The 24,464-nt window shown below is 61.4% G+C and overlaps 6 gene segments (V, D, J or C); all 6 read left to right on the top strand.

Moving 5' to 3' along the window:
* LOC102505942 overlaps positions 1 to 15,490 on the top strand; it is a 78,584-nt gene extending 63,094 nt beyond the window's left edge. Inside the window, 1 exon segment of the V gene segment in view lies at positions 15,479 to 15,490. Coding sequence covers positions 15,479 to 15,480 — 2 coding nt within the window.
* Positions 1 to 24,464, top strand: part of LOC102517513 — a 255,227-nt gene that overhangs the window by 39,027 nt on the left and 191,736 nt on the right. Inside the window, 1 exon segment of the C gene segment in view lies at positions 15,325 to 15,330. Coding sequence covers positions 15,325 to 15,330 — 6 coding nt within the window.
* The window catches only part of LOC116664456, a 220,355-nt gene that overhangs the window by 32,914 nt on the left and 162,977 nt on the right, over positions 1 to 24,464 (top strand). Inside the window, 2 exon segments of the C gene segment in view lie at positions 21,039 to 21,052; positions 21,626 to 21,643. Coding sequence covers positions 21,039 to 21,052; positions 21,626 to 21,643 — 32 coding nt within the window.
* Positions 1 to 24,464, top strand: part of LOC102508908 — a 226,113-nt gene that overhangs the window by 120,077 nt on the left and 81,572 nt on the right. Inside the window, 1 exon segment of the C gene segment in view lies at positions 20,448 to 20,478. Coding sequence covers positions 20,448 to 20,478 — 31 coding nt within the window.
* LOC102504046 overlaps positions 1 to 24,464 on the top strand; it is a 148,906-nt gene that overhangs the window by 92,517 nt on the left and 31,925 nt on the right. Inside the window, 2 exon segments of the C gene segment in view lie at positions 15,625 to 15,637; positions 17,906 to 17,914. Coding sequence covers positions 15,625 to 15,637; positions 17,906 to 17,914 — 22 coding nt within the window.
* LOC116664460 overlaps positions 1 to 24,464 on the top strand; it is a 91,158-nt gene that overhangs the window by 45,563 nt on the left and 21,131 nt on the right. Inside the window, 1 exon segment of the V gene segment in view lies at positions 19,971 to 19,977. Within this exon segment, the coding sequence occupies positions 19,971 to 19,977 (7 nt within the window).

The following is a 24,464-nucleotide window of genomic DNA, read 5'->3' as shown; positions in this document are numbered from 1 at the left end:
CCAAGGACACGCCTGTGGGGAGGGTCAGTCCCAGCACCTACAGCTGTGCGCCTCCCCACTAGACCCAGCTGTCCCTGCATCAAGTCCCGGAAAACAGGACAGTGCTTGTGAGGTTTGTGCACCCGCTCCCTGTAGTGAGACGTGAGGACTTTGCTGCCCCCTAGTGTTGGGAGCCAGAGGTCAGAAGCTGTGTTTTCGGCAGGCTCCAGCGTTGCAGCGCCTGTCCCTCACGTCGTCCCCCACAGGCATCCACTCTGTTTGTAACAGCCTTAATTAAGCGTCGCGGCATGTAGCAAGCTGCCCGTGCTGGAGTGCGCTCTCTGGTACACACTCACGCAAGCGTCAGCGTAATCAAGAGGAACAAATTGATTCCCTTCCATCTATTCGCTGGTTTCCGGAGCTCCTCCTTCCTCTCCCTCCTCTTTTTCCACGCTGTTACTTCAGGTTAGCTTTCTTTTCCCAGAATTACCCAGGGGGGCCATATTGCGCGCACGGCCACCTGTACGGCTTGTTTCCCTCAGCACAGTTGCCGTCAATAACGCCGTTCTGCTGCGTGTATCGAGAGTCCTTGGTTTTAATGACATGTGTCGTTCCCAATAAGGATCACAGTCTGTCTGTCTCTTAAGCTGTTGTGCGGTGTTGGAATTATTTCAAGTTTCTGGGTGCTGCAGTAAAGCTGCAACAAAGGCATTCTTCTTAAATGAATAAATGAGCAATGCACGATGTATCCATGCAGTGGAATTCTATTCAGCAATTTAAATATTAAAGTATCATAGCATGAAAAGGCATGAATGAATCCAAAATTAGCGTATTGCTACTTTTAAAGCCAGTCTGAAACTGTATGATTTCACCTATTTGAAATTCTGGAAAAGGCAAGACTGTATACATAGTAAGCAGGTCAGTATTTACTGGAATTTGGGGACAAGGCATTTAGTGAGTGAAACAGAGACAATATTTAAGTGTGGTGAGATTGTTCTCTATGAAACTGCAGTGTTGGAAACGTGGCACTAAGAACCTGTCAGAACACACTAGAACTATTAGCACAGAGTGAACCTTACTGAGTAGAAATATAAAAGGCATTTGGAAGTTCAGAGACTCAAAGATGGAACTTGTAGGCTGTGTAGATGATACCTCAGATCATTATGAATCAACTTGACTGAAGAAGGTGACAACACATTTCTGACCAAAGTGACTGTGTGACTGAGTGGAGTCTGAGGACAAGGGTCCAAGGACACTGCACAGAAGCTCTGGAGCCTGGCTGACAAGGATGTTCCCAGCACGGGCCAGGCTAGCAGCTCCATCACTACCGTGCACGTGGGATTGCGCCAGCAGGTACATGGATGGCACGGGCGGTGCCAGGTGTCTCACTGGTGGAGTGCAAGAGGCAGGAGCGGGTGGACAGACTGACCCCGTGGTGGTGCACAGGGGGCTGGGGACGTAAGAATGTTCTCACATTCACCTTAAAACAGGTCAGAAGGTCAGATGCAGAGTTAGTTGTAGAAATGTGTGTGTGTGGGGGGGGGGAAATGCACACAGAGATGTTTCTAAGGCCTGTTAGCTGATTGGCTCCGGAGGCAATACCCCAAATAATGAGAAAGCACCGACACCAGTGTCTGCTCCCCCGCATCTTGAGTACTGACAGTATTCCGCAGAACAGGAGCCACACTGCACCTGAGGACTGGCTAACTCTAGGGCTGGAGCACAGGTGGTTAGCCTGCAGGTCCTTGTGGTGCTAGACAGTAAGGAGATGTTCAAATAAATGGCTGGGGGCAGGTTAACGGACACAGGAGCCAACGGATTGAGCTCCCAGTGGCTAGCAAGCTGTAACAACTACAGGAGCTAAATGAATAACTTAGTACTACCTTGATACACAGTGTGAGAACATACCCATGATGTATACTGATATACAGAGACTGGACACATAAATCTAATGGGGGAGGAAGGGCAAAAGTCCCCGAAGGATTAACACCAGATAACTTGTTGTGATTACCCTCCCTCTAAGAAGGTGAAACTTAGCACCTCATCCCTGAATGCGCCTGGCCTCAGAGTCATGGCAGGAATTGTGGGTGACCTTGAGTTTCACAGCAAATGTGTAGACAGACTACCCATAACGTGATTCATGCAATTTTTCTGCATCTGAATTAAAAGCCGCGTTCTGTGAATAACAACAGCTCAGCAAGAACGCTGAGGGCGTACAGACAAGCCACGAGGTGGAGAACACACTCTCAAACGCCGTGTTTGGTGAAGGGCTTCTGTCACGAGCACACATGAAACTTACAGCTGAGCAACAGCAACGAAAGCAACCAGTCAGACCTGGGCCCGGGGCCCGAAAGGGGAGACAAAGAAGAGAGACAAGGTTTGCAACTTGATTTTTCATGAAGGAAACAGGAAACAGCATGATGATGAGACTCTGCTACTGATCTGCTACAAAACACTGAAAAGAGTAGAACTCCGGGCATCGAGTGGACCAAAAGCACCTCTCTTCAGCTTTCTGGAAGGAATGTGTGTAGCGACAAATCTGGAAGGCGTCTGACAGTCTCCTGGGGGTAAGACAGACACCATGGGATGAGGAGGGGCCGCCCAGTGTTTACCTAAATACTTTGGATATTTATGCTCCCACCAGTGTCTGCGTGGGAAGGTTTCTGTCACCTTCACACATCCGAGTCTTTGACGCTCCTTGGATTTGCTCAGAGAGCAGGGTTTCATGGCAGCTTCGATGTCATTAGGATGTACGCGTTTCTATTGTTCCTTTTTAACGATCACTTGGCCCCACTTTCTAGGGCAGCAGCCACCTAAGTGGCTTTGTCATCATCTCGGCCAAGCCCAGCCTCCCTGTCCCTCAGGGTTTCTGTCACACTCAGGACGTGGGTGGTCACACTGTGTCTCTCGCACAGTAACACACGGCCGTGTCCTCAGATCTCAGACTGCTCAGCTCCACGTAGGCTGTGCTGGTGGACATGTCTGCCGTCAAGGTGACTCTGCCCTGGAACTTCTGTGCATACTTTGTTTCACCGTCTTCAGGGTCAGTTCTTCCCACCCACCCAAGCCCTTGTCCAGGGAGGGGCCTGTCGCACCCAGTCTATGTCGTAGCTGGTGAAGGTGTATCCGGAAGCCTTGCAGGAGACCTTCACTGAAGCCCCAGGCTTCCTCAGCTCAGCCCTGGCTGCACCATCTGGACCTGCGAGTGGGAACCTGGCGACAAGAGACACAACTGGATGAGATACCCACCGACTGGTTCCCGATCCCCCCTCATCCCAGAGCCTGGGGACCCCCTCACCTGCAGCCACTGCCACCAGGAAGGGGGCTCCACAGCTCCAGTCCATGGTGAGGGCTGTGCGCTGGGGCGTCTGTGAGGGAGGGGGAGGGGGCTGAGTGGTGCTCCCAGGGCTCAGAATGTCCATGTTTAACACCGGACACCTCGGTTTGTTTGCATGTTCATGAGGCTGAAAACTCTATGCTTATGATCTGGACCAGCTTGGGAGGGAGCAGGTGGGAGCCGCAAGGGCCGTCCCAACTAGGAAGCTGAGGGTCCACACCCTCAACTTGCTGGAGGACGTGTGTGCCTGCCACCTCCCTGAGCTCTGCAGAGGGAGCTCCTCCCATCAGGAGCCATTCTCACCTGGCCGGGTCCTCGTCGTGAACCCACCTTCGAGTGACTCGGAGACCCCTGAACCTGTTCTGGGCTTTCATAGCTGAGCGACGTACTCCTGGGATCAGAGCGCCTTCCACTCTGCCTTTTTGAATTAATAAAGCCGTCCCTGCCTCCCAGCTCCTTTCTACTGAGATATTAGGAGCCTGGAAATTCTCTTTTTAAATGTGGTTCCCACGGACTCACTGAGTCGTGTAAATGCCTCCGATACTTGAAGACACACCAGCAGTCCTTGTCGAATTCACAGTATAGACATAATTTTGAAAAAAGAACCCAGGCGCTCACAGGAAACCCCTCGCAGCCCCCTCTGCACCTGCCGCCGGGTCTGTGGGCGTGGGGGGGCTCCCGAGCGCCCCTGCAGCCCTGCCCCCACTGTGCAGGGCAGGGACCCATCTGGGCTCGCAGGAGGCACGTCTCCCAGGGCCTCTGGCCCAGTATTCAGTTTCTCTGCCGTGGTGTCAGAGGACACTTTCAGAGACACTAAGCTTTTGATCTCTTCTTTCAGTTAATGAATCGGCCGTTCCAGGCTGGCATTCTCTGCAGGATGGGGCCCTCCTTCCCTGGAGCTGCCAGGTGCACTGACGCAGCCAACACGCAGGGCGGCTCCGGGGAGAACTGGAGGGGTGGGGGCCTCTTACTCCTTCAGGCTCGTCTGCATGAAGGTCACAGCTGACTACGTCTGCGGGTGTAAACCTGGGTAGCTTAGAGCCCACTCCACACGTACCTGTTCTGCAATGCACCCAGACACACGTGCACGCACACGCATACATGCACGCACACGCACACACTGTGGCTGGTATTTACAGCTCTGGCCACAGATTTGCCCTCCTCCCTGTCTGTGACTTGCTTTCTCACAAAGAAGAGAAGAAACGTGATTCAAGCAGAGAGATGGAAAGCGCACTGGCTCACCTGTTCCTGCAGCACCAGGAGCCTTGTAGATGCCTGGGTGGAAGTGTCCAGGCTTCTTTGTGAGGGTCAGACACCCCCGGCCCAGCCACGCCCTGTCCATGCAGCCAGCACTGACCCCTGACGTGGGGAGGGTCCCCCTAGACCCACAGCCCCAGCAGGTCCCCATCGCAGAGGCACAGCCAGGAGCCTGGAGGGCAGGACCTTGAAGGACACTGGACAGGGAGGTCTCCCAGCAGAAGAGCCCCTCATGCGAGGGGCACCTGGCCGGCTGGAGGCTTTTCTGTGGAGTCGTCCTGCCCCTCAGGCTCTCACGCTCCAGCCTGGCCTCACCTGCTGGGGATTTATCAGAGCACCACCAACCTGGGGAAGCCAACACCTGGCCTCACCCCCAGCCCAGCCCTCCTGTCTCACCCCAGGGAGGGGAGGCCTGAGAAGCTCTTGTGGGGGTCAAGTCTCAGTACAAGGAAGGCCAGTCGTGGGGCCACAGACACGTCACCTGCCGCACACCTGCCCCCACATCGACAGGGTCTTGTTGACAACAGGGTGTGTGTCTAACTTCTCACCAGGTTGGGAGAGCTTTCCAGGAGTCTTCCTTCCCCCCAGACTTAGGGAGATGTGACTGACAGAGAGCCCCCGTGCGCGTAAGGTGTGCAATGTGGTCCTTTGACGGGTGTCTGAGCTGTGAAATGTTTACCACCATCAGGTGAGCTTGCACACCCTTCACCTCGCACGACCCGCGACGTCTCGTTGCTCCTCTTGCTGTGGTGGGCATGATACAGCTCAGCCCTCAGAGCGACTCCCGAGCACCAAACACAGCACTTGGAACCCTAGTCTCGGGGCCGCACCGTCTCCTGACCGCCAGCATCTCCCCACTGGCTCAGCCCTCAGCCCTGGGCCCGCCCTCTGCTCTGCGCTCTGCTGGGGACGTGGAGGGCCTTTCCTCACCCCTGCTGGCCATTCGCATGTCTTCTTTGCCCAGGTGTCCACTCAAGCCTCCGCCTGCCCGTCCTTGGGTTGGGCTGGGCTGCTTGCTGGTTTGCTTCTGAGGAGCAGGAGCTCTCCGTCATGCTTTAGATGTTAGCCTCTCGTCAGACGTGCCTTTTGCAAACGCATTTCCCCGTTCCGCAAGGGCCTTTTTTCTCCGTTGGTTCCTCCTTTTCTGTGCAGAAGCTTTTTACGTTGGTGCGGTCACGCTCGGTGATGTTCACTTTTGTTGCTTGTGCTTTGGGGTCATGCCCCAAAAATTCAAGGCAAGATATTCAGGAGTTTCCATCCTAATATTCTGCATTTAAGTCCTTAATCAAGTTTGCATTCGTTGTTGTGAATGGAGGAAGAGGGGGTCCAGTTTAACTCTTGGACACGTGGACATTAGTCTCCTCAACACCATTTATTCAAACGAATACTATTTCCCCATTGAGCATTCTTGAGATTCTCGCCAGATGTGCGCTGACCCTGCACACGTGAGTGAGCCCTGGGCTCTCTGCCCCGTTGGTCTGTGTCTGCGTCTGCGCCAGCCCCACTCTGTGCTGACTTGGCTTTGCGGCGAGCTTCAGACCAAGAGCTGTGACGCCTCCAGGGCTGCTCTCGCTCAAGGTTGCTCTGTTTGGGGTCTTCTGTGGTCTTTGTGGTTCGGCACAAACGTCAAGAATCTCCTTTGTTGTCGTTGAAATCCCGTTGGCGGTTTGCAGGGACGGCGCTGCAGGTCCAGGTGGCTGGTGTGGAGCCGACGGCACGGCAGCGCTGGCTGGCCTCGTCCGCGGCGCGGGGCCTCGTTCCGCTGACTCGTGCCTTCTCCGGCTTCTCCTCGGGGCTTCACAGGTTTGGGGTCCGAAGCCTGTGCTTCTTCATCAAGAGTGTGTCTAAGGGTTTACTGTTTCTGATGCTGTTGTAAAAGTAACTGCATCCTTTAATTCCTTTTTAGAAAGTTCACTGTGTGTTCAGAAATGCAGCTGACTTTTGTGTGTTGAGGTTTTGTCCTGAAGCCTCACTTACGTCGTTATCGCTAGTGTTTATCTGGCGGCGCCTTTAGGGTTCTCCGTATACAAGGTCGTGTGCGATCAGCAGACGAGGACGGCTTCGCTTCTTCCGATTTGGATCCTTTCATTTCTTCTTCTTGCCTGGTTGCCTGGCCGTGGAACCCTGAGTCCCAGCACGACGAGGGGTGGTGAGCGTGGGCGCCCCTGACCTGACCCTGACCTTAGAGGCAAGGGTGCAACCTCTCAGGGTCGCAGTCTCAGCTCCGGTTCTGTCTTGTGTGGCCTTCCTCACGCTGGCGTGGTTCCCTTCTATGTGTCTGGAGTTCTTACTGTGAAAGAAGGCGAACTTCGGTCAAATGCTTTCCCTGCCTCTGCTGAAATGGTCACAAGACTTTTTGTCTTTTGTTTTATTGATCTGGTGTATTACACTTACTGGCTTGGAAATGCTGACACCCTCTTCGTCCACGGGACAAATCGCAGCTGATCCTGGCTGCGCTGTGTTCAGTGCGCGGCCGTTTTGCTGAGAGCTGTTGCGTCTGCGTTCACCAGGGTCGTTGATCAGTAGTTTTCCCGGCACACTTTCATCTGGTTTTGGTGTTGGGGTAATGCTGCCCTTGTAAAATGAGCCTGGGAGTGTTCGCTCCTCCTCAGTTTTTTGGGAGAGACTGAGGTGAACTGGCATCGCTTCTCTTTCAGTGTTGGGGGAATTCAGCAGCGAAGCCTTCTGGTCCTGGGCTTCTTGTGAAGAGGTTTCTGATGACTGTTTCAACCGCCTTACGTTTGGTTGGTCTACTCAGACTCTCCGTTTCCTCACCTTTCAGACTTGGTGCTGCAGTGCAACTCCCTGATACTAGTCCTTTGACTGATTGGTCATTCATCCGTCTTGAATGAACGCGGTGCCCGCTGCGTGACAGCACTCCTAGAGAAACGCGCAGATGAGGAGCCAGGCTGCTGCACCACTGAGCCCCCTGCAAGGAAGCCCTCGCTAACTGACCGCTTGGGTCGGACCCTGCTTCCCTCTTCCCCCCAGTCCCGGCCCTCCTTCTCGCGCTTATGCTTTAAGTTTGTGATGAAGAGTGAAAACTAGAAACCCTGGACACCCCGCCCCCAGATTCTAAGTCAGGCCGAGCCCGGGCCAGGCCTGTGCCCCTCGACCACGACCTCGCGCTGTGGCCCTGGGCGTGTGGTGTGCCCTGCCTTGTCCTGTCAGCTCAGTGCTGCTTTCCCAGTTCCCAGAAAGGCCGGTGCTGAGGTGCATTCTGCAGTCATGACGAGAACCGCAGGGCTGGTCCAGCCACGACGCTGGACGTGGGGGGGGGGGGCGGGCTTGGAGGCGGGGCTGGCTAGCTTTCTCTTGGGTGAGTGCCTCAGGCATCCTAGCCAAGGTCTCTATCAATGGGCAGAGCATCCTTCCACACTGCCTGTAGTTTTACAGGGGTTGGAAGGCTGACGTTTCTTCCCCAGGCTCATAATATGTCACTTCCTTAATTTGGTGGTCTTGCGAGATCTCAAGTCTGTGGCTCCTCCTGAGAGGCGTGCACCAGCAGGCATGGAGACGACCAGAGACCAAGCGCAAACGCAGCACTGACCGTCGGCTTATGCTGCTGCCCCCGTGCTCCTTGGCTTCTTGGAGGAGGTCCCCTGCCTACACTCCACCAGCGCCCAGTTGCAGGTGCTGCAGCGCGTCCCAGGCACATGGCAATGGCAGCTGCTCCCCCTGGTGCAGACCCCTCTAGGCCTGCGTTTCTCAGGTGCACCGAATACCTCGGAGCAGCCAAAGTGCCGCTGCAGCGGGTGTCGCCACGGAGTTTTCCAGGAGCAGGCGGGCCGCCGGGTCTCGCACAACCACCGTCTTTTGTTCCTGCTGGGGGGGTTCCTGCAGCCCCAGACACCAGACCCCCAAGATCGGAGACTGATGGAATGCAGCGTGAGCCCCCAGGCAGGTAGACAAGTGGCGTCAGCCTTCTGCACGTGACACCCGCTGCTGCCCAGCCTGAGAGCGGATGGAGTGCTCATCTCTCCTGCGGTGCCCGACAGGCAAAGGCAAGTCCCTTTAGACCCGTATGGGGAGATCCTCTCATCCGATGATTTGTGGAAACAATGAGGAGGGAGTGAAACAGCATGTGGCTGTCCCAGGGTTACAGGGAGAAGCTGGCACCACGTGGAAGAACCCACCAGTCATGAAGGGGCCAAAGGGGAAAGGGGGAGGAACGAGGAACAGCAGGACCCGAGACTCTCACAGCGTCCGCGCTCCTGCGCGGCCTCCGGACGGCCGGCCACCGGAGGGACGAGGTGTCGGGCAAGAACCAGCGACTTCGCTGAGAAAGCCAGCAGACGCAGAACATGCGTGCCGGCGTCCCCAGGGACCGTCTTGCCTGGGGTCTGATACTTGCTTCTTTCATGGTGCAGATTCGGGAGGTGAGGGGGGAAGGGGGGAAAGCTGACAAGTTGCTGTGGGTGCTTCCTGGCTCCGGCCAGACTCCGGAGCGGATGTGTTCATTTCCTCCCTCCTGCAGCCGCTCACGGGCAGGCCTGGCCAGGCTGCTTCCCGGGAGCGAACAGAGGCCTTCGGCCTAGCGCTCAGGCCCCCTAGTGGGCAGGGTTCCCGGAGACAGGCCGTTATGTGTGTTTTAAGCTACAGGTGAACTCCCTTTAGTGAGGAACTTGCAGCAAAGGCAACAGAATACCAAGGTTAAGTGAAAGAAACAAATGCAGACGCAGTCAGACTTGTCCATCCCTGTTTCCAGGTGGCAGCGTGAAACGGTCAAGGGCGTTGAAGCAGAGTAACCACCTACTTCCACATCGCGCAGGAAGCAAGCGTGCTGCCCTTGACCGTGACCTGCTCGTGAGTGTCCGGTCCTCTGGGGACAACGGCAGATCTGTGTGAGCACGTGTGAAGTGCTTGCTCTCCCACACTGGGCGTGCCTGGCGGGGGCGGGGGTCAGCGCGAGCACAGGCGGGAACTTACCAGGTCCCGGAGAGACCCGCACAGGATTGGAGGGGAAGCCCCGGGGGCTCACAGTCAAGAGGAGTTTCTGTTCTCACCAGCCGGAGCGAGAAAGAACAAAATAAAACCCCCGCACAGAACACGGGGGATGGTTGCTCAGTCAGCCCACGCGAAGCTGCAGAGCAAAGCCAACCGGAGCAGGAAGCGTGCTGAGCAGAGCAAGACACGAGAACTGAACCTGTTCAACACTCCCCAAGACCTATAAATCCTACGTAAAGTCAACACCGCCTGGCTCCCGCCGCCGAAGGGGAGGAGGCGAGGTGCTCACGCGCAGGAGGAGAGCCGCCTGCAGAAGGCGAGCCGGAAGTGGCCTGGGTGGGAGCTGGGAGGCAGGCAGTGGTGCTGAAGGACGCAGTGAGCTCGGATCCCTGGAGGAAAGGCTGCACGTGCTGAGCAGAGGCCGGCCCCTGCTCCCCGCCCCCTTCCCGCTCCCTTGCTAGGCCTCACAGACGCAGCCCTCCCACCTCCCGGTCAGCCCCACCTGAGCGCAGTCCAGGCCCCCCCACTGCCTCGCCTGTGGCCGTTACCTGATCCCTCAGGTGACCCGCCCGGGGGTGGGTGCCAGCAGCCCCGGCACCCTCTGTTCTCAGTATCTCCCTGGGAGGAAGTGGCCACTGCACATGGCGCAGACCTGGCCTCACTGAGGACCCTCCCTTTGCCTGTTCTCATTGGCAGATGCCCCACGAGGCTGGCAGAAGGCCTGGGCACCCTGAGAGCAGCCCTCTTGCTGCTGGGACTCTGGGCGGTGCCGGCTCCAGTCCAGTGCTCTCAAGACCCCCCTCATGGCGCTGCAGTGGTGTAGACAGATGGGCACAGCCGGCTCAGAAGCCGGAGGTCACACCCCACCGCGTCTGCCTGCAAACACCACGACGAGAAGCTGCCTTCAGTGCACGTCTCGCCCACCTGAAGGGAGGCCAGTCTCTGCCTCTCCTGTTTGGCTCATCAGCTGGTCTCAGTTTGCTCCTGTGCTCAGGGGAGCCTCTACCCCATCCGACGTTGCAGACTCTCCTAGAGTTTCCATCAAGTCACAGTTTCTCATGTTTTGTTTGGGAAAAAACCTCAGCCATCGAGTCCACAAATATTGGATCTGCCGCATGCTGTGTCTCCTGCTTTGTTCTGTTAGCACATGCAGGGCTGCTCCTGCCGCCCAGCTGCCCCGCGTGCCTCCCGTTCCCTGCAGCAAACCCCTGTGCCTGTCCCACACGAGTTCCCAAGTCCTCCACACTGCAGTCTGGGGGATTCCCCAGCTTCTCAGGGAGTGACGGACCCATGTTGTTTTGTGTCACAAAAAGAAGCAAGTGGGATTACTCTGTGAGCGGGCCAGTGCGAGCACCTGACGCACAGGTACAGGTCTGCACGTGTGCACAGACCGCCGGGAGACCGCATCAGAGAAAACAAGACGTTCCCCTCCAGCCCTGCTGCCGGCGTCTCTCCCCGCGAAGCCAAAGCCCGCACCGGAGAGGGCAAACCGTCTTACAGCTTCCGAGTCGCCCCATCTGCGTGGGCCCCGCGTGCTCAGGATAAGTGACAGACTAAACACGAGAAGACGGGGAGCCACAGGCCGTCCCCTCAGCTCAGGTGTGACCCACCGGATAGCGGCTTCCACCCTCCCATCCCACGTGGCCTTTCAAAGTGTGGGCAGGTTACCTGATGGCCAATACCGCCCGCCGAGGATGAAGGCGGGTTCCCGAGTTGGGTGGGGACAGGAAGGGGGTGGTCTGTTCTTGGCCGTGTGTGTAGCATCCCCATCAGTTCCACGGGTCCCTCGAGATACAGCCTCCTTAGTGCGGTCTGGAGAGTGGAGCGCAGTGACCTCAGCCTGGAGGTGAGCAGCCTGGAACAGGGCGGCAATCACATGCCCACTGGCAGGAGCAGGACCAGCAGCGGTCAGGGACGCGGGGCTTCCCGAGGGCGCCCACAACAGGACAGACTCCAGAGGAGCGCCTGCAGTGGCTGCCACCGGGGAGGTCTCGCCTTGGGCCGTGTGTGAGCCCCAGTGAGGGCTGCGCGCTCCGGGCCTGGGGCCGACTTGACCGCAGGCAGAGAGCAGGCGAGAGTGCCCGTGCGGGGCACTGGGGCAACACCAGCTGTGAGGTTTCCCCATAAAGTTTGTCTGCAGAAGCTGGAACAAAAGGGAAGGCAGGGCTGATGGAGGAGGGCTCCTGGGGGCCTTTCTGTGTGTGGCTGGAGGGCACGGCGTGCAGGGGAGCAGGGCCTCCCTCGCCAGGGGGTCAGAGCAGCCGGACGTGAAGGGTGAACGTGAGAGAAGGTGACGGAGGCGTCGGTCGAGCGGGCTTGGCCACAGGCCCCCCGCCTGGCAACAAGGCGCTGTGCGGGATGGGTCGGTAGAGAGCGGCCCCAGCCCGGGGGGGGGTGCTGAGACCCCAGCCTTGCCGGCCAAGGCAGTTGCTGGGGGTGCTGGGCAGGGGTGTGCCTGATGCCCCGGGGCCTCGGTGGCGCGGGGCGTGCGTTATGGGCCGTGTCTGAGAGGAGGAAGCGGGTGCCTGGTGCCAGTGGCAGTCGCATCACTGTCAGGGCGATGTGGGGGAAGACGGCTTTCAAAGTAAGCTGAGAGCTGCCGGTGTGGACGGTGCTAGGGTGGAGGCTTCGGAGGAGGTTAATGCCTCCAAGGAGCAGGAAGGAGGCTCTGAGGGGCCTCTGGGGCGGGGCACACAGGCTCAGAAGGAGCAGCAGAGTTTGGGGTCCACGGGTGGCAGCAGCCAGCTGTCCCTAGAGACAAACAAGGCTGCTTTGCCGTGGGACGGGGATGGACAAGCTGACCAGGCACTGGGGGCTGCTGCCCCGGGCCTTGACAGGGCCCCGCCATTCCCACCCTCTGCAGTGTCGGTCGGGGGGCTTTGTGCTCCTTCAGCTGGTGCCTCGGACCAGGAGGGTCTCCAGGAGCTCCCTGATCAGTGTGGCTCCAGGGGACCTTGCCAGCCCCACACTGAGCAGGAGTGGGGCCTTGGGTAAAGCTGCAGCCTCAACGTGGGCCTCGAGGACTTGGGAGACACTGAGAGGGACCCAGGACACCCCTGAGGTAGGCAAGCCCTAAGGCGGAGGGAGATTGCCAGTCAGGGGGCAGTGGGAGGGCAGTGACAGGTGAGCAGAGGGCAGCCCCCGAGAACCCCTGTGTTAGCCGACTGAGGTAGGAAGGCGCCTGCAGGCGGGGCCAAGGGATTACAAAAGAGCCTGGGGCTCTTAGACCGGGAACAGGTAGGCAGAGGGGACTCCCGTCTGAATCAAACCCCCTCTTCCTTTGCCAGCAAGACTGGGTGTTGCAGGGTGAGGCAGGAGGACAGGGACCCCTGTGTAGCCGAGCCCTCGCTCCGCACAGAGAGGCTGGGGCTGGGCCGCCAACCGGAGGGGCCGCGCCTGGTCCAGGCAGCGTGTGCAGGCGCTCCGTGCTCAGCAGCACGTCACACGAGGCCAGACATGAGGCGGGCGTCTTCCAAAGACTGCACCCCGCTCAGAGGACTTCCAGTTGAGCTGGGCCTCCTTTAAGGAAAGTGGAAGTTAGAGCTCTGGTCCGAGGGCAGAGCAGTAGGGTGCTCCCTGTCCTGCCCGACCGACCGTCAGAGCTTCCTCCTGCTCAGACACATTTCAGCTGCCTCCCTGGGTCCTGATTCCCCGCAGAAGCTGGGCTGTGGTCTCTGTTCTAGTTTGGCTCCGAGGAGCCTGGGGCCAAGTTTCACAGCCTGTCAGACACCCTGGGAGTGAGCTCCGACTCCGCCCATGTGCTGTCACCCCTCCCGGCTGCCCCGTTGCTGGCTCAGGGCCTGTGTCAGCCTGTCCAGCCCCAGCGCTGCCCTCCGTCGGTGCTGCAGCGGCACACAGACCCCGCGGGCTGCTGCGGGCTCTCGAGACGGGGCTGGAGCCAGGCTCCAGAGCAGTGTGTTCTGGGATGTGGGTTGGCTCCCGGTGCTGGGACTGTGGGGTCCAGAGCTGGCTCAGGAGGGGAAGCTTCCCCTCCTCCCGAAGCCAGAGGAGACTGGAAGTTAGATGTTCCTCTGCACCTGCACCCTCTCTGTGAGGGCACCGGGCTGAGCTGTGTTCCCATGTTTGGCTGGGAAGGGTCAAGAGGTTGGGCCAGAGCCTTGACAGGCACAGGGCTCCCTCCTACGTGGTCCAGAGGGAGGATGCAGGGTCCCGCAAACCCCCAAGGGTTGTAGGAAAAAGCATTTCATTGGCCCTGCTGCAGAGATGAGGGCCCGGGACCACACGCCTGTCTTTTGGCCCGCACGCCCAGGGTCGGTGACAATGGCCAGGCTTCTGAACTCACAGCTTCACTGGTGCTGGGAGGCCACCCGCCCGTGTATGCAGGGCTCACCTGTGAGGTGCAAGGGCTGGGAGTGGCCGGAGTCAGGAAAGGGCGACAGCTGGGCATTGAGTCCTCCCAGCAGGAGACGCACTGAGGGCGCAAGGCCACGGCGGCGCCTGGGACTGTGCACAGGGGCTGTGAGGACGCAGCCTGGAGCCCACCCGGGGGAGGTGCTGGGCATCACGGGGTGGCCTCCGGGCTCCGCAGGCTTGTGGCTCACTTCTTGGCCGGGCTGCCTCCTCTCTCCACAATTCCTGGGGGTCACAGGGTTTCTAAAGCTCAGAGATGGAAGGTTCCAGAAACACTTACCCACCTTCACCAGGGCTCCAGGAGGTGAGAACCCCGGGGACCAGTGGGAGAGGCTGGGAGGGGGCCGCTGGCCACAGGGGAGCGAGGAGGAATTGTTGGAGGAAGGGCTCCCGTCCCTCCCCAAAACCTCTCCTCAGATTCAAGAGGGGCTTCCCTGGCCCGGGCCCAGCCTCAGCCCCTCCTCCTGGGCTCTGCCCTCTTCTTCACAGACGCCCAGCCCCCGCCACCTACACAGGGCCACGCTGCCAGGCGACCAGCACCACGGTCACTCTGGGCTGGGGGCTACTTCATCAGGCCACGCCCCAGAAGGAAGAGCCCCCTGGGCAGGGCCGTGAGGACGGGCCACACCGGGGCACAGGGCTGGAGCGTCCTCTGTCCGGACCCAGCGCTCAGGGACGGGCGCCGACCCGAAGCGCCATCGTCCACGCTGAGCCTGCACACACCGTGAACCCCGCGCTGGACTCCAGGCGCTCTGCCCACGGTCCACACAGGGTCAGCTAGACAGTCCTGACCTCCCATCCAGGAGCCAGGGCCCCTCCCCCCCCAGAATGAGCTGTGACCACCGCCCACTTGTCATCTTTGTGTAACGAGCTTGCCTCTCCCGTGGAACCCCGGCTCGACCGCCAGGGCCTTGTGCAGAGCCCTCCCCCACGCCCCAGCCTCTCGGGCCGCACAGAGGGTAAGGGGTAAAATCAGCAAGAGCGGCTGCTGTGGATGGTGGTGAGACAGGGGAGGGGACGCGCAGGCGCTGGTGTGGGGTCCGCGCAAGCTGCTCCTGGGAAATTACTGCCACCGCATCCCTCCGCCCTGAGCATCTTCCATCTGCCGTTCCTGAAGCAGCTGTGCCCTGCCCAAAGCTCCAGAAGGCGTGCACAGAGGGGCGATGCCTGTGGAGCAGAAGCCCAGCCAGGGCACTCGCCCCAGCAGCCCGGCCCCCGTCCCGCTCCGGGAGCAGAAGGCAGCTCACGTCTCCAAGCTGGAGGCGGCCCCCCTCTGGTCGGGTTTCACTGTCGCCCACAAGGCAGCGCTCCTCCGGGCGGAGATCTGCCGGCGGCAGGTCCATCCACCCCTCTCTGCAGCGCTCCCGCCAGCACGCTGCCCTCCCGGTGGCTCTCCCTCCACCCTGGCCACGCCAGCCCGCCTCCCCTGGCAGGATCTGGCGCTGAGCTCTGGACGCGCTGACTCGCTCAACCCCCGCCCGGCTCACGCTGGCAGAACCGAGCACACACAGAATCCAGCTCTCACCACAAAGCAGGGGCAGTGTCGATGGCCCCCACCCAGCAGTGAGTCTCACACAACTGACCCAGGAAGAAGCAGGGGTCGTGTTAGAGCTCCCCCACAAGGAAGCACCAAGAGCGCCGGGTGTGGCTAGCAGCTCGGGGTCTCCGCCCACACAGCTCTGGGGTGACCTGCCGACTCACAGAACCGGGCATTGCCGTGCGAGCTGCTCCAGGTGGCAGAGGGACGTGGAAACGGCCGTCGTAGGAAACCTGCCTCCACGCCCCCAAAAGGAGAAACGGTCTGGTCTGCACACCAACAAAGAACCAAATGCCGTAAGTGAGACCCGAGGAGGCCAGATCCCGTCCGGCCCCTCGAACGCAGACTCAGACCAGGGTTAGGGTCTGTGCCGAGCGCGCCCCGGCGCCAGACAGGCGGCGGCCTGTGATCCTCCTGGTGGAGGGCAGACCCACCCTGTTAAGCAAAGTGCCATCCGACAGAAGCCCTGTGAACCCCGCCAGACGCCAGGCTGTGGCCACCTCTCCGCTCCACGCTTGAGGGGACCCTGAGAAGTTGATGGAATAAATTTTATGTGTAAGGCCGGATGAGAAAATTCAAGCCCAATGTGGTCCCTACCCGTACTGGGCCCTCTCTCGTGTGCTCTGAGCCCTGCGTTACAGGTCAGCCACAGCTTCTGCAACCGGAAGTGCCTGCTCGACTGTGCAGGACCTTCTTGCCCTTTCCTCTGACGCTAGCAAGCTAACGAGCTTCTCAGAAGTGCGGGCTCTCCCAGCTCTGCAGGGTCCTGGTGACCTGCGGCTGGCTCCGGCTACGGATCCTCGCTCAGCCTTGTGCAGAGCACCAGGTGGCTTGTCCACGTGCGAGCCTTTGTCCCAAAAACCTGTGTGACTGTGCCTTCGACTTCTACCAGGCGGAACCGTCCCCGGAGCTTCTGAGACTGTCTCCCGGGTTATAACCCTCAGTTTCGCTCAAATCGAATCCTCTTTTTCCTTCTTCACTTGACCGTTGGTTGGGTTTTCATCGGCCAGGTCCAGGGAACAACTGGGAGGCCCCCCCGCTCTGGGCCCAGCAGCCCCCACCCCGGAGACGCGGTGTGCGCTCCCTCGGGCCCCTCCCGGGGCTCGGCAGAGGAGCCCTGGTCTTACACACTGGAGGGAGCGGGCGGGACGCTGACCCCAAGTCCTGTCTGTGTCTCTAGTGCAGCTGGCGGGACGGCCCTCAGGGAGAGCTCACAGCCGTGGTGGCCACGCAGCAAAGTCACGCTTGGTCGGTCCTGGGACCAGGAGGAGCACTCGGGCCAGCCTGGAGGCGGACGCTCGAGGTGGGAGGGCCAGGCCGGAGCCTCCAGGCCGACCACCTGACCGGAAACCACCCACTCCGTGCGGGAACATCCGACTCCAACGTCACCATGACATCTGTGAGCTGCAGGAGAAGGCTGGCGACCCCCTGCACCCAAAGGGAGGGCCCTTCCGAAGGTCAGCTGCTGGGCTGGGTTACTGGTCAGTCCCCTACCTGCAGCCCCAAAGATGCAGGGGTGTCCCGAGTGCCCTCAGCAGGCCCAGCAGACACAGGAGACCGCGTGGCTGCGGGGCCGCGTCCCCACACCCACACCTGGCTCCCACGGCCCCGCCTCAGGCCTGAGGACCCTGCAACCCGCCACAGGCTCCTGGCACGTCGGACTCACGCCCAGGACCCTTCCAGTTCGACTGCGGGCAGAGGGCCCAGAGCTCCCTGACAGCCCGCTCCCCCACCACTCCCAGGGGACCCTCAGTGGGCAGCCCACCGTGGACAGGCACCACCTGCCCTTTGCCCTCTGAATCCCTGACCCACGTGTGTCCACCCCCGAAAATGGCCTCGCTGGGTCCCAGCCTGGGGGGCCCCGGCTGCCCCCACCGAAAGGCAGAGGCACAGAGTCTTTGGAAGCAGAGTCCGGGAGCCTTTCCCACTGGAAGCTTGGGCATTCAGGTCCTCTCCATCCCAGTAAACACGGACACCGGGAGGACCGGCTCCTGCACAGGTGCCCCCGGCCTGAGACCCTGCTGCTGGGACGCATTCGTCCCGATTCAGGGCACCACACACCCAGAGGACGTGTCCTCGTCCTGGTGACCACTTTCCCCACAAGTGCTGCCGGGTCAGCCGCTCCAGCCTCGGCGCCTTTAAGCCCCCTCAGCTCCTGGCCTCCAGAGACACTGCGCCTGCAGTGGGCACGGAGTCCTGACTCCACCCCCGCATCCATCCTGGGCCCTCAGCGCATCCACGGGGTCACCCTTCCTGGTCCGTCCCCGGAGCCCTGAGCCCACCCCTCCTGCTTCTGCAGGGCCCGCCCGTCACCTCTGTGCACACGGGAAAGACTCAGCTCTCCCCTGCTGTCCACAGCGACGGTATGAAGCCTGTTTCCACCACTTTAATGGTCCAGGCCCTGGACAGTGAAAGCAGAGCCTGGCCTTTGAGACCCCTCACAGGCCAGGCCCTCAGGCCAAGCTCAGCTGCACCAGGGCTCCAAGGTCCCCGCTCACCCAGGGATCCGACCTCCTCTGGCCGGCGGGGCCCTGGGCAAGGTCGTGAGCTCCCCGAGGAGGAGGGCCCTCTCATTCGAGGACAGGGACGCCCCGACCACGCCCAGGGTGAGCCACCCATGACCAGTGCTGCGAGGGGGACACAGGGAGGCCCCCACTGGCCCACAGGTGGGGATGGGGCCAGCCATTCGCACCAAGTCAGCGTCCCCAGGCCCAGCTGACTGACATAAGTCACAGGCGAGAACCCAAACCACTGTCGGCGTCTTCCAGGAGTTGTGAAATGCGGGCAGGGGAGCCAGACCCTGGCTGGTCATGCCGGGGACATGGAAACTCTGAGGGGGCCCAGACAGCAGACTGGACACAACCAGAAGCCCCCTGAACTGGGCAGACAGACCACCACATGGACCTCGGTGGACACCAGGGCTGCCTGTGCTGGAAAGGCGGGTGCCTCGTCCCCCACGAAGGGTTGGGTCAGAGTCACCCCCACTCACCCGAGCACACAGCCGAAACCCACTGGAAACGCAGGATCTCCTCCTCAGAGCCGGCCCGGGCCAGCAAGGGTGGGCACCGACAGCACACAGACGGACGGAGGATTTTGCGACGGTGTGTGTCACCGTGACATACTATAGTTGTAGTTACTGCTACACCCACAGTGACACAGCCCCTGCCCGAAAGCGCCACCCGACACACGCCCGCGGCAAGTGGAGCTGGGCGTGTGCAGAACACCCAGCTCCTGGCCAGGAAGTCTCCCCCCGGGCCAGAGGCGGGGTGATGCACAGGAGCAGCTCCCTGATGAGAAGGAAGAGGCGCACTGAGACACAGGCCCCTTCACACGAGACGGATGCCCGGCGGGGCAAGGCGCTCTGTGCGGGTGTCTGGAATCCCCGAGCCCCTGACCTGGGCCCACCAGGAGGGAGCCGGGGGTCTGGGCGCGAGAACACGGACTTGTGCACTTGATCACCTTCAGTGTTCACCCTGTGCACACACCGCACCTGGAAGGGGACTTCGGAGTCTGATGGAAGGGTATTTTAAGAACATACTGCCTAAGGGTGCTGGAAACCGCACCGAGGCCTGGACCACGGATTTTGCCCCCTGTGGCGTTGTGGCCTGGGCCACGGCACCCCCACCCGGGAACATGGACCGAGGGCCCTGGGCAGCGCCCACCCGCTGAGACCTCACAGCAAAGGCATCACTGGGGCCTCCAGGTGGGGATGCCGAGGTGCAGAGCCTCCAGGGAAGATGGGGGGCCAGCGGGGCAGGGGCCCCAACAAAGGGCCAGCCCTTCACCTCCAGAATCTCAGGGGGAACTTGAGCAAAATGGACGAGGCCAGCCACAGCCTGGGCACCCCAACAGACTGTGCTGGGCCCCCACCGCCGTCCCCGTGGTTCTGGGATGGACCAGAAACGGAGCACGGGGCGTCCCCAAGGGAACACTCTGAACCAGCCTGTGAGCTGGCCTTGAGACAAGTTAAGGCCGTGGGACCCAAGGCCACGACTACAGAGCACGTTTGCCGCACGCAGCAAACAATCGCTCCACGCACGCATCGATTGTATAAGATTTATGAGCAAAGAAACCCAGACCGCGCATGTGCTGACAGAAAACAGGTAAAGGCAGGACAGGTGCATCGCAGGTGCACACCTCCTGTGGCAATAAACTGTTGTTAACCCCGTGGTGTCTCCGGCTGAAGCCTGTCTGGCGGTATGGCAACTCCTCGTGCATTTTTTCGTTTGGGTCACTCACCTCCTAGAACCCCACGTCGGCCTCCCTCGGCTGACACAGCCAGAGCCTTTAGGCCTGACCATGATCCGTGACCCACAGTGACCACCAAGTAGATGCCCAGAGGCCATGAGGGGCCACAGAGGGTCAGGCTGGGCCGTGCTCCAGGCCTGGAGCTGCGAGGGCTCAGGAAGAGGGCGCCCTGCGCTGCCACAGCCGACGTCACCCTCGCAGGGGCTCCGGACACTCAGGAAGCCACCCCAGAGTGGGAGCAGTGGGGCTGTGGGGCCGGCGAGGAGAGGCAGCCGGACCCCCTCGGCTGCACAGGCGCCATGTCCTGCGGGAACCAGTAGCTCTGAGGCTGCGCAGGGCTGCGTCCCGGGGTGGGAAGTGCAGCTCGGACCTGGAAGCCCAGGGTGGCAGCAGGAAAGACTCCTGCCTGCTCCTGGCCTCCCTGGGTGGGGCACCAGCAGGCCCCTGGAGGACAGAAGGCCCCCAGGCGACCCATACACAGTTTGGGGGCAATTTGTCAACCCAGGAGGCCGTCATCGTGGGACGGGGCTCCAAAATGGGCACAGACACCAGGTCACTGGGCCTGGCCTTGCCTCTGGGCCTCGGCACACAGCCGGGCATGGTCCCCGTGCCCCTGCCAGGAGAGGCCTCCCAGGTGCTCCCAGCAGGACATCTGCAACCCCGAGCGCGACCCGCAGCCTCCCAGGGCTCTGGTTCCATCACTGGTCGGCCTGTACATCCCAGGTCTCCCGCCAGGCAGAGGGGGTTTGGGCGTGGCCCTGTGTCACTGTGGTATGACTGCTATTCAGGCTCTTGGTGTTATGACCACAGCATCACAGCGCCCAGCAAAAACCCCGCCCCTGGGAGTCAGAGACACGGCTCTGCCCCTAGGATTTTGAGTGACGCCATGTAACCCTGGGTATGATGGTCACCACAGGGGTGCAGATCAGCACCCAGACCACCTGGGGCAGCAAGACCAGGGAGGCACCCCCAGCACACCACCCCCCAACATGCCGGGCGGGCCAGTGGCCACCATCACTCCTGTCCAAGCCCATCAGACCATAAATCCGCCCACATCTCAGCCAGACTCGCTCCACGGGGCGCACCCCTGTTGACCTCCCCAACACCGGGAGGGTCCCAGGGCCCCTTTCCACCGGCATCCAGCCAGTGGCCTGGGACGCTCCCTCCCTGGGGCACCTGGGGGCCATGGCTGGAGACACAGAGACCCCACTCTGCAAGGACCCTGTGAGCCTCTGTCTCTGGGCAGGGGCGTCACACAGGCAAGGCTGGACCGGTGAGCTGGCACCGCCCTCACTCTGTGGAGACTGGACCTCCCGGCCACACCACCCATCGAACAGCACCCCCACTCCCCATGTGCTGTCATACTGGTTGGGGGCCCTGCCCTGCAGGTACAATATGGGAGAGTCTCTCACCTCCAGGGGCCGCTGATGGAATTTGGTTTGGGAAACGCCCTTCTGAGAGGAAGGGAGGACCCATGTGTCCACATCCTGGCGCTGGCCTCACTGGACTGTCCCGCAGAGCCCAGCCGTCCTCGCCAGGGGGCCCACCCAGGACCCTCACTGCACGTGTGCACTGGCACATAAGGAGACCTCCAGAAGTGGTCGCCCCCAGACACCCGCCTCCGCCTGTCTTCAGTCAGATCCAGGCATGGACCCCCCAGCCTGTGTGAGACCCCCACAGGAGACGGGCCAGCCCCCCAGGGCAGCCCCTCAGCCCAGTCCCCCTGGACCCCTGAGAGGACTTGGGCCCCCCCGTTTCCCTGTGCCCACCCCTTCAGCGGGGGGCACGCCCACCCTCCCTGGGGAGACGGTGGGACCAGCCCCGACCACACTTGCAGGGCAGGTGCTGGGCACCTGTGCAGACAGCCCCACTGGACGCCTGCACCTGGGCCTCCAGCAGGGAAGGACTCGGCCAGGAACAGGGCTTTTTGCCAAGGTCTCTCCTACTGTGCTACTATAGCGACTATGACCACAGTGACAGGCCCAGGCAGCAAAAACCTGCTGGTCAGGAGGCCAGGCCTCAGGGCCACAGAGCCCAGACCTTCGGCCTCCAGGGCTGCTCCTGCTGGCTTGGCCCACAAGCTTGTGTCCAGGCACAGCAGCTGAGGGCTTCACAGGGCTCTCAGGTGACCACCCGACCCCCCACAGCCACACACCCAGAGCCCAGCAAGCTGGCAGAAACCACCCTGGCTCTCGACACCCCCACCCAAAGGAATCAGGAAGGACGGAGCCCACACCAGGCAAGCCAGCAGAGGTCGAGCTCCCAAGGGCAGGCCCCAGACACCCTCCCCGTCTGCCTGGGAGCCGGACAAGTGCACAGGCCTGGACACTGGAGCTGGGCCTGTGTTCAGCTGCATAGGAGCTCACCTGCTGAGGGAGGTGGGCAGGGTTCATGGAGGGTGGGAGCATCTCACAGCCCAGTGCCAGTCCAGGAGCAGGGTTGTGCTGGCTCTCCCGAGGGCATGGCCGGAGCTGCCCTGTGCTAGAAGCCTTCCCAGAGTGAGCAGACTCCGGAGCAAGGCCCGGCCCACCCTCGTCTCCTTCCAAGAGCAACAGCATGGCCACCCACCCGCCTCGTCTCAGCCCTGCCGGGGCGCTGGGTCTGGGCTGGCCTCCCGACCCGCCAGGTTCCTGGTGGAGGAAGCCGCCCAGGGGCGCCCCTGCCTGACCCTCTGCTGGGCTCCTTAGGGTCCGGCCCATCCTCTGCAGGCTCTGGCCGTCCCCCACATCCAGCCTGCCTAAGCGCCTGCCGGCCCAGCTCCCTCCCGGGGCCCATCGTGAGCCACTCAAGCACCCTGATCACTACCTCACCCCTCCCAGCCCACCCCAGGGGCCTGCAGACTGCAGCCCCCAGTGCCAACCCCAGCTACTGGGCACATGCCTGGCCCCAACGCAGCTCCAGCTCCTCTGCAGATGCCTGGACCCTCCCTGTCCCGGGGAAGGTCCTCCCACCGACCCAGCCTCCGGGACCCAGGCCCCGGCTATTGTCACGGGCTGTCAGACAGGGTCCATATGACTTCAGTACCCATGGCGATGCTGCCCATAGCAGCAACCAGGGCCAGCTGGGCACTGCCCCCATCACCCACACCCTCCGGGCCTCGGTCTCTGACCCCAGACCTGGCAGCTCACCCTTTTGGGTCTGGGGTCCTCGAGGCCACCGACCTCTGGCCTCTGGCCTCTGGCTCTGGAGGGATGGGCCCCCTCAAGCAGGAGGTCTGTGCTCTGGAGGGGAACTGCAGGGCTGAGTCACACAGGCTGTTGTGGACACGCAGTGTCCATCACGGTCTGAGGGGCAGTGCTGGGGTCGGGGTCAGAGGAAACGAGGGTGCAACCTGGGCCCCCACAGGCAAAGGCTGAGAGGCCACAATCCTGGGGCCAGCACTTGTGGGACAGCACAGAGCCGAGGTCCAGCACCCAAGGGGTTCGGCTCAGTGGGTGGCCCAGCTGTCAGGGCGGATGGAGCCCAGGTCCAGTGGCCACCCACATCCCAGGGGACCATGAGTGCAGAGCCCCAGGCTGGACTCCACAGACCTGCCACAAGTACACCCCTCTTCCTCCCATCAGCCCCCCCATAGGGGCTCCATCGGCACCCCTCCACAGTGGGGAAACTGAGGCACAGGCCAGGCCCACCCAGCCAGTGAGGGGTGAGGCTGGGAGCCCTGGGAGGCAGCACACACCCCTACCTGCACCAGGCACAGGAGCCACCCCCAGAGACACCCCGCCCCCACCCTGAGCCTGCAGGTAGGGCAGGCCAGTGGGGGGGCTGTGGCCCTGGCCAGGATAGGGTGAGCAGCTGTGGGCTGTGTGTCCGGCCCCAGGCCCTAGTCCTGGCCTCCTCTTCCTCCCCTCGGACCTCCAGGATCCCCTCCGTGGGAAGAGGAAGTCACAGAGGATTTAGCAGGAGGATTCATCACAGTGAGACTACGGGTTGGGTACCACTGTGGCTGGTTACATAGCAAATACCAGCCAGCACCTCACCTCCAAGGGCAGAGACTGGAGTGGGGTACTGCTCAGGGCCTGAACCCGTCCACCGAGCTGACCCTGCCAGAGCTCCGTGAAACCAGCCCGCCTCCCCACCAACCCCGGGTGCTGTCCTCTCTCTCAACTCCAATCTCCCATCACCCAGCACCTAGCAGGGCAGGTGTGGACAGAGTGGCCAGGTGCAGGGAGTGGCGGGGGCAGCTGCGGGGTCCAGGGGAGTTCAGCTCAGGATGCCCCCAACCCCGCTGCCCCAGGCCCACCCCTGGCCTCAGAGGAGCGTGCTGGAGGGGAGACACTCTCATGCTACGAGCAACTGGACCCAGAAGCCCCTGTGTGAGCCCTCTGCCTCTCTGTCCACTGGGACTCCCTCCCACAGTGGCATAGTGACTGACCAGCTGGGCAGCAGGCCCTTGGCATCCAGGACGGACCCCACGTGCCGAGGAGGCCCGGAGCCAGAGGGAGCTCCGAGAGCCGGCCCAGCAGGATGCCAGGCCACCAGACCTGGGCTCAGACTGCCACTAGGGCCCAGGACAGCCAAGCTTTGCCCCTGGAGGGGACATTTTCTATGGCCACAGTGCAGGCTGGGCACAGGGACCTCTGCCTCAGAGCCCACCCCTCATGTGGCTCATCCTAACCCTGGACCAAGCTGAAAGCACCCGAGGAGTACCGCACAGGAAGCCCCCGCCCTCCTCCAGGCAAGACCAACGGGTTGCTGAACCCCAACAGGCCAGGAGGTTTCTGATCCTGTCTGTGTCATGGTGGTACGGTGGTAGCTGGTACCACAGTGACACACCCAGCGCCAGAAACC

Source organism: Camelus ferus, chromosome 6 (genome assembly GCF_009834535.1).
Source record: "Camelus ferus isolate YT-003-E chromosome 6, BCGSAC_Cfer_1.0, whole genome shotgun sequence".
Lineage (NCBI taxonomy): Eukaryota > Metazoa > Chordata > Mammalia > Artiodactyla > Camelidae > Camelus > Camelus ferus.
The sequence above is the reverse complement of the archived record's forward strand: the minus strand, read 5'-3'. Positions and strand labels throughout refer to the sequence as shown.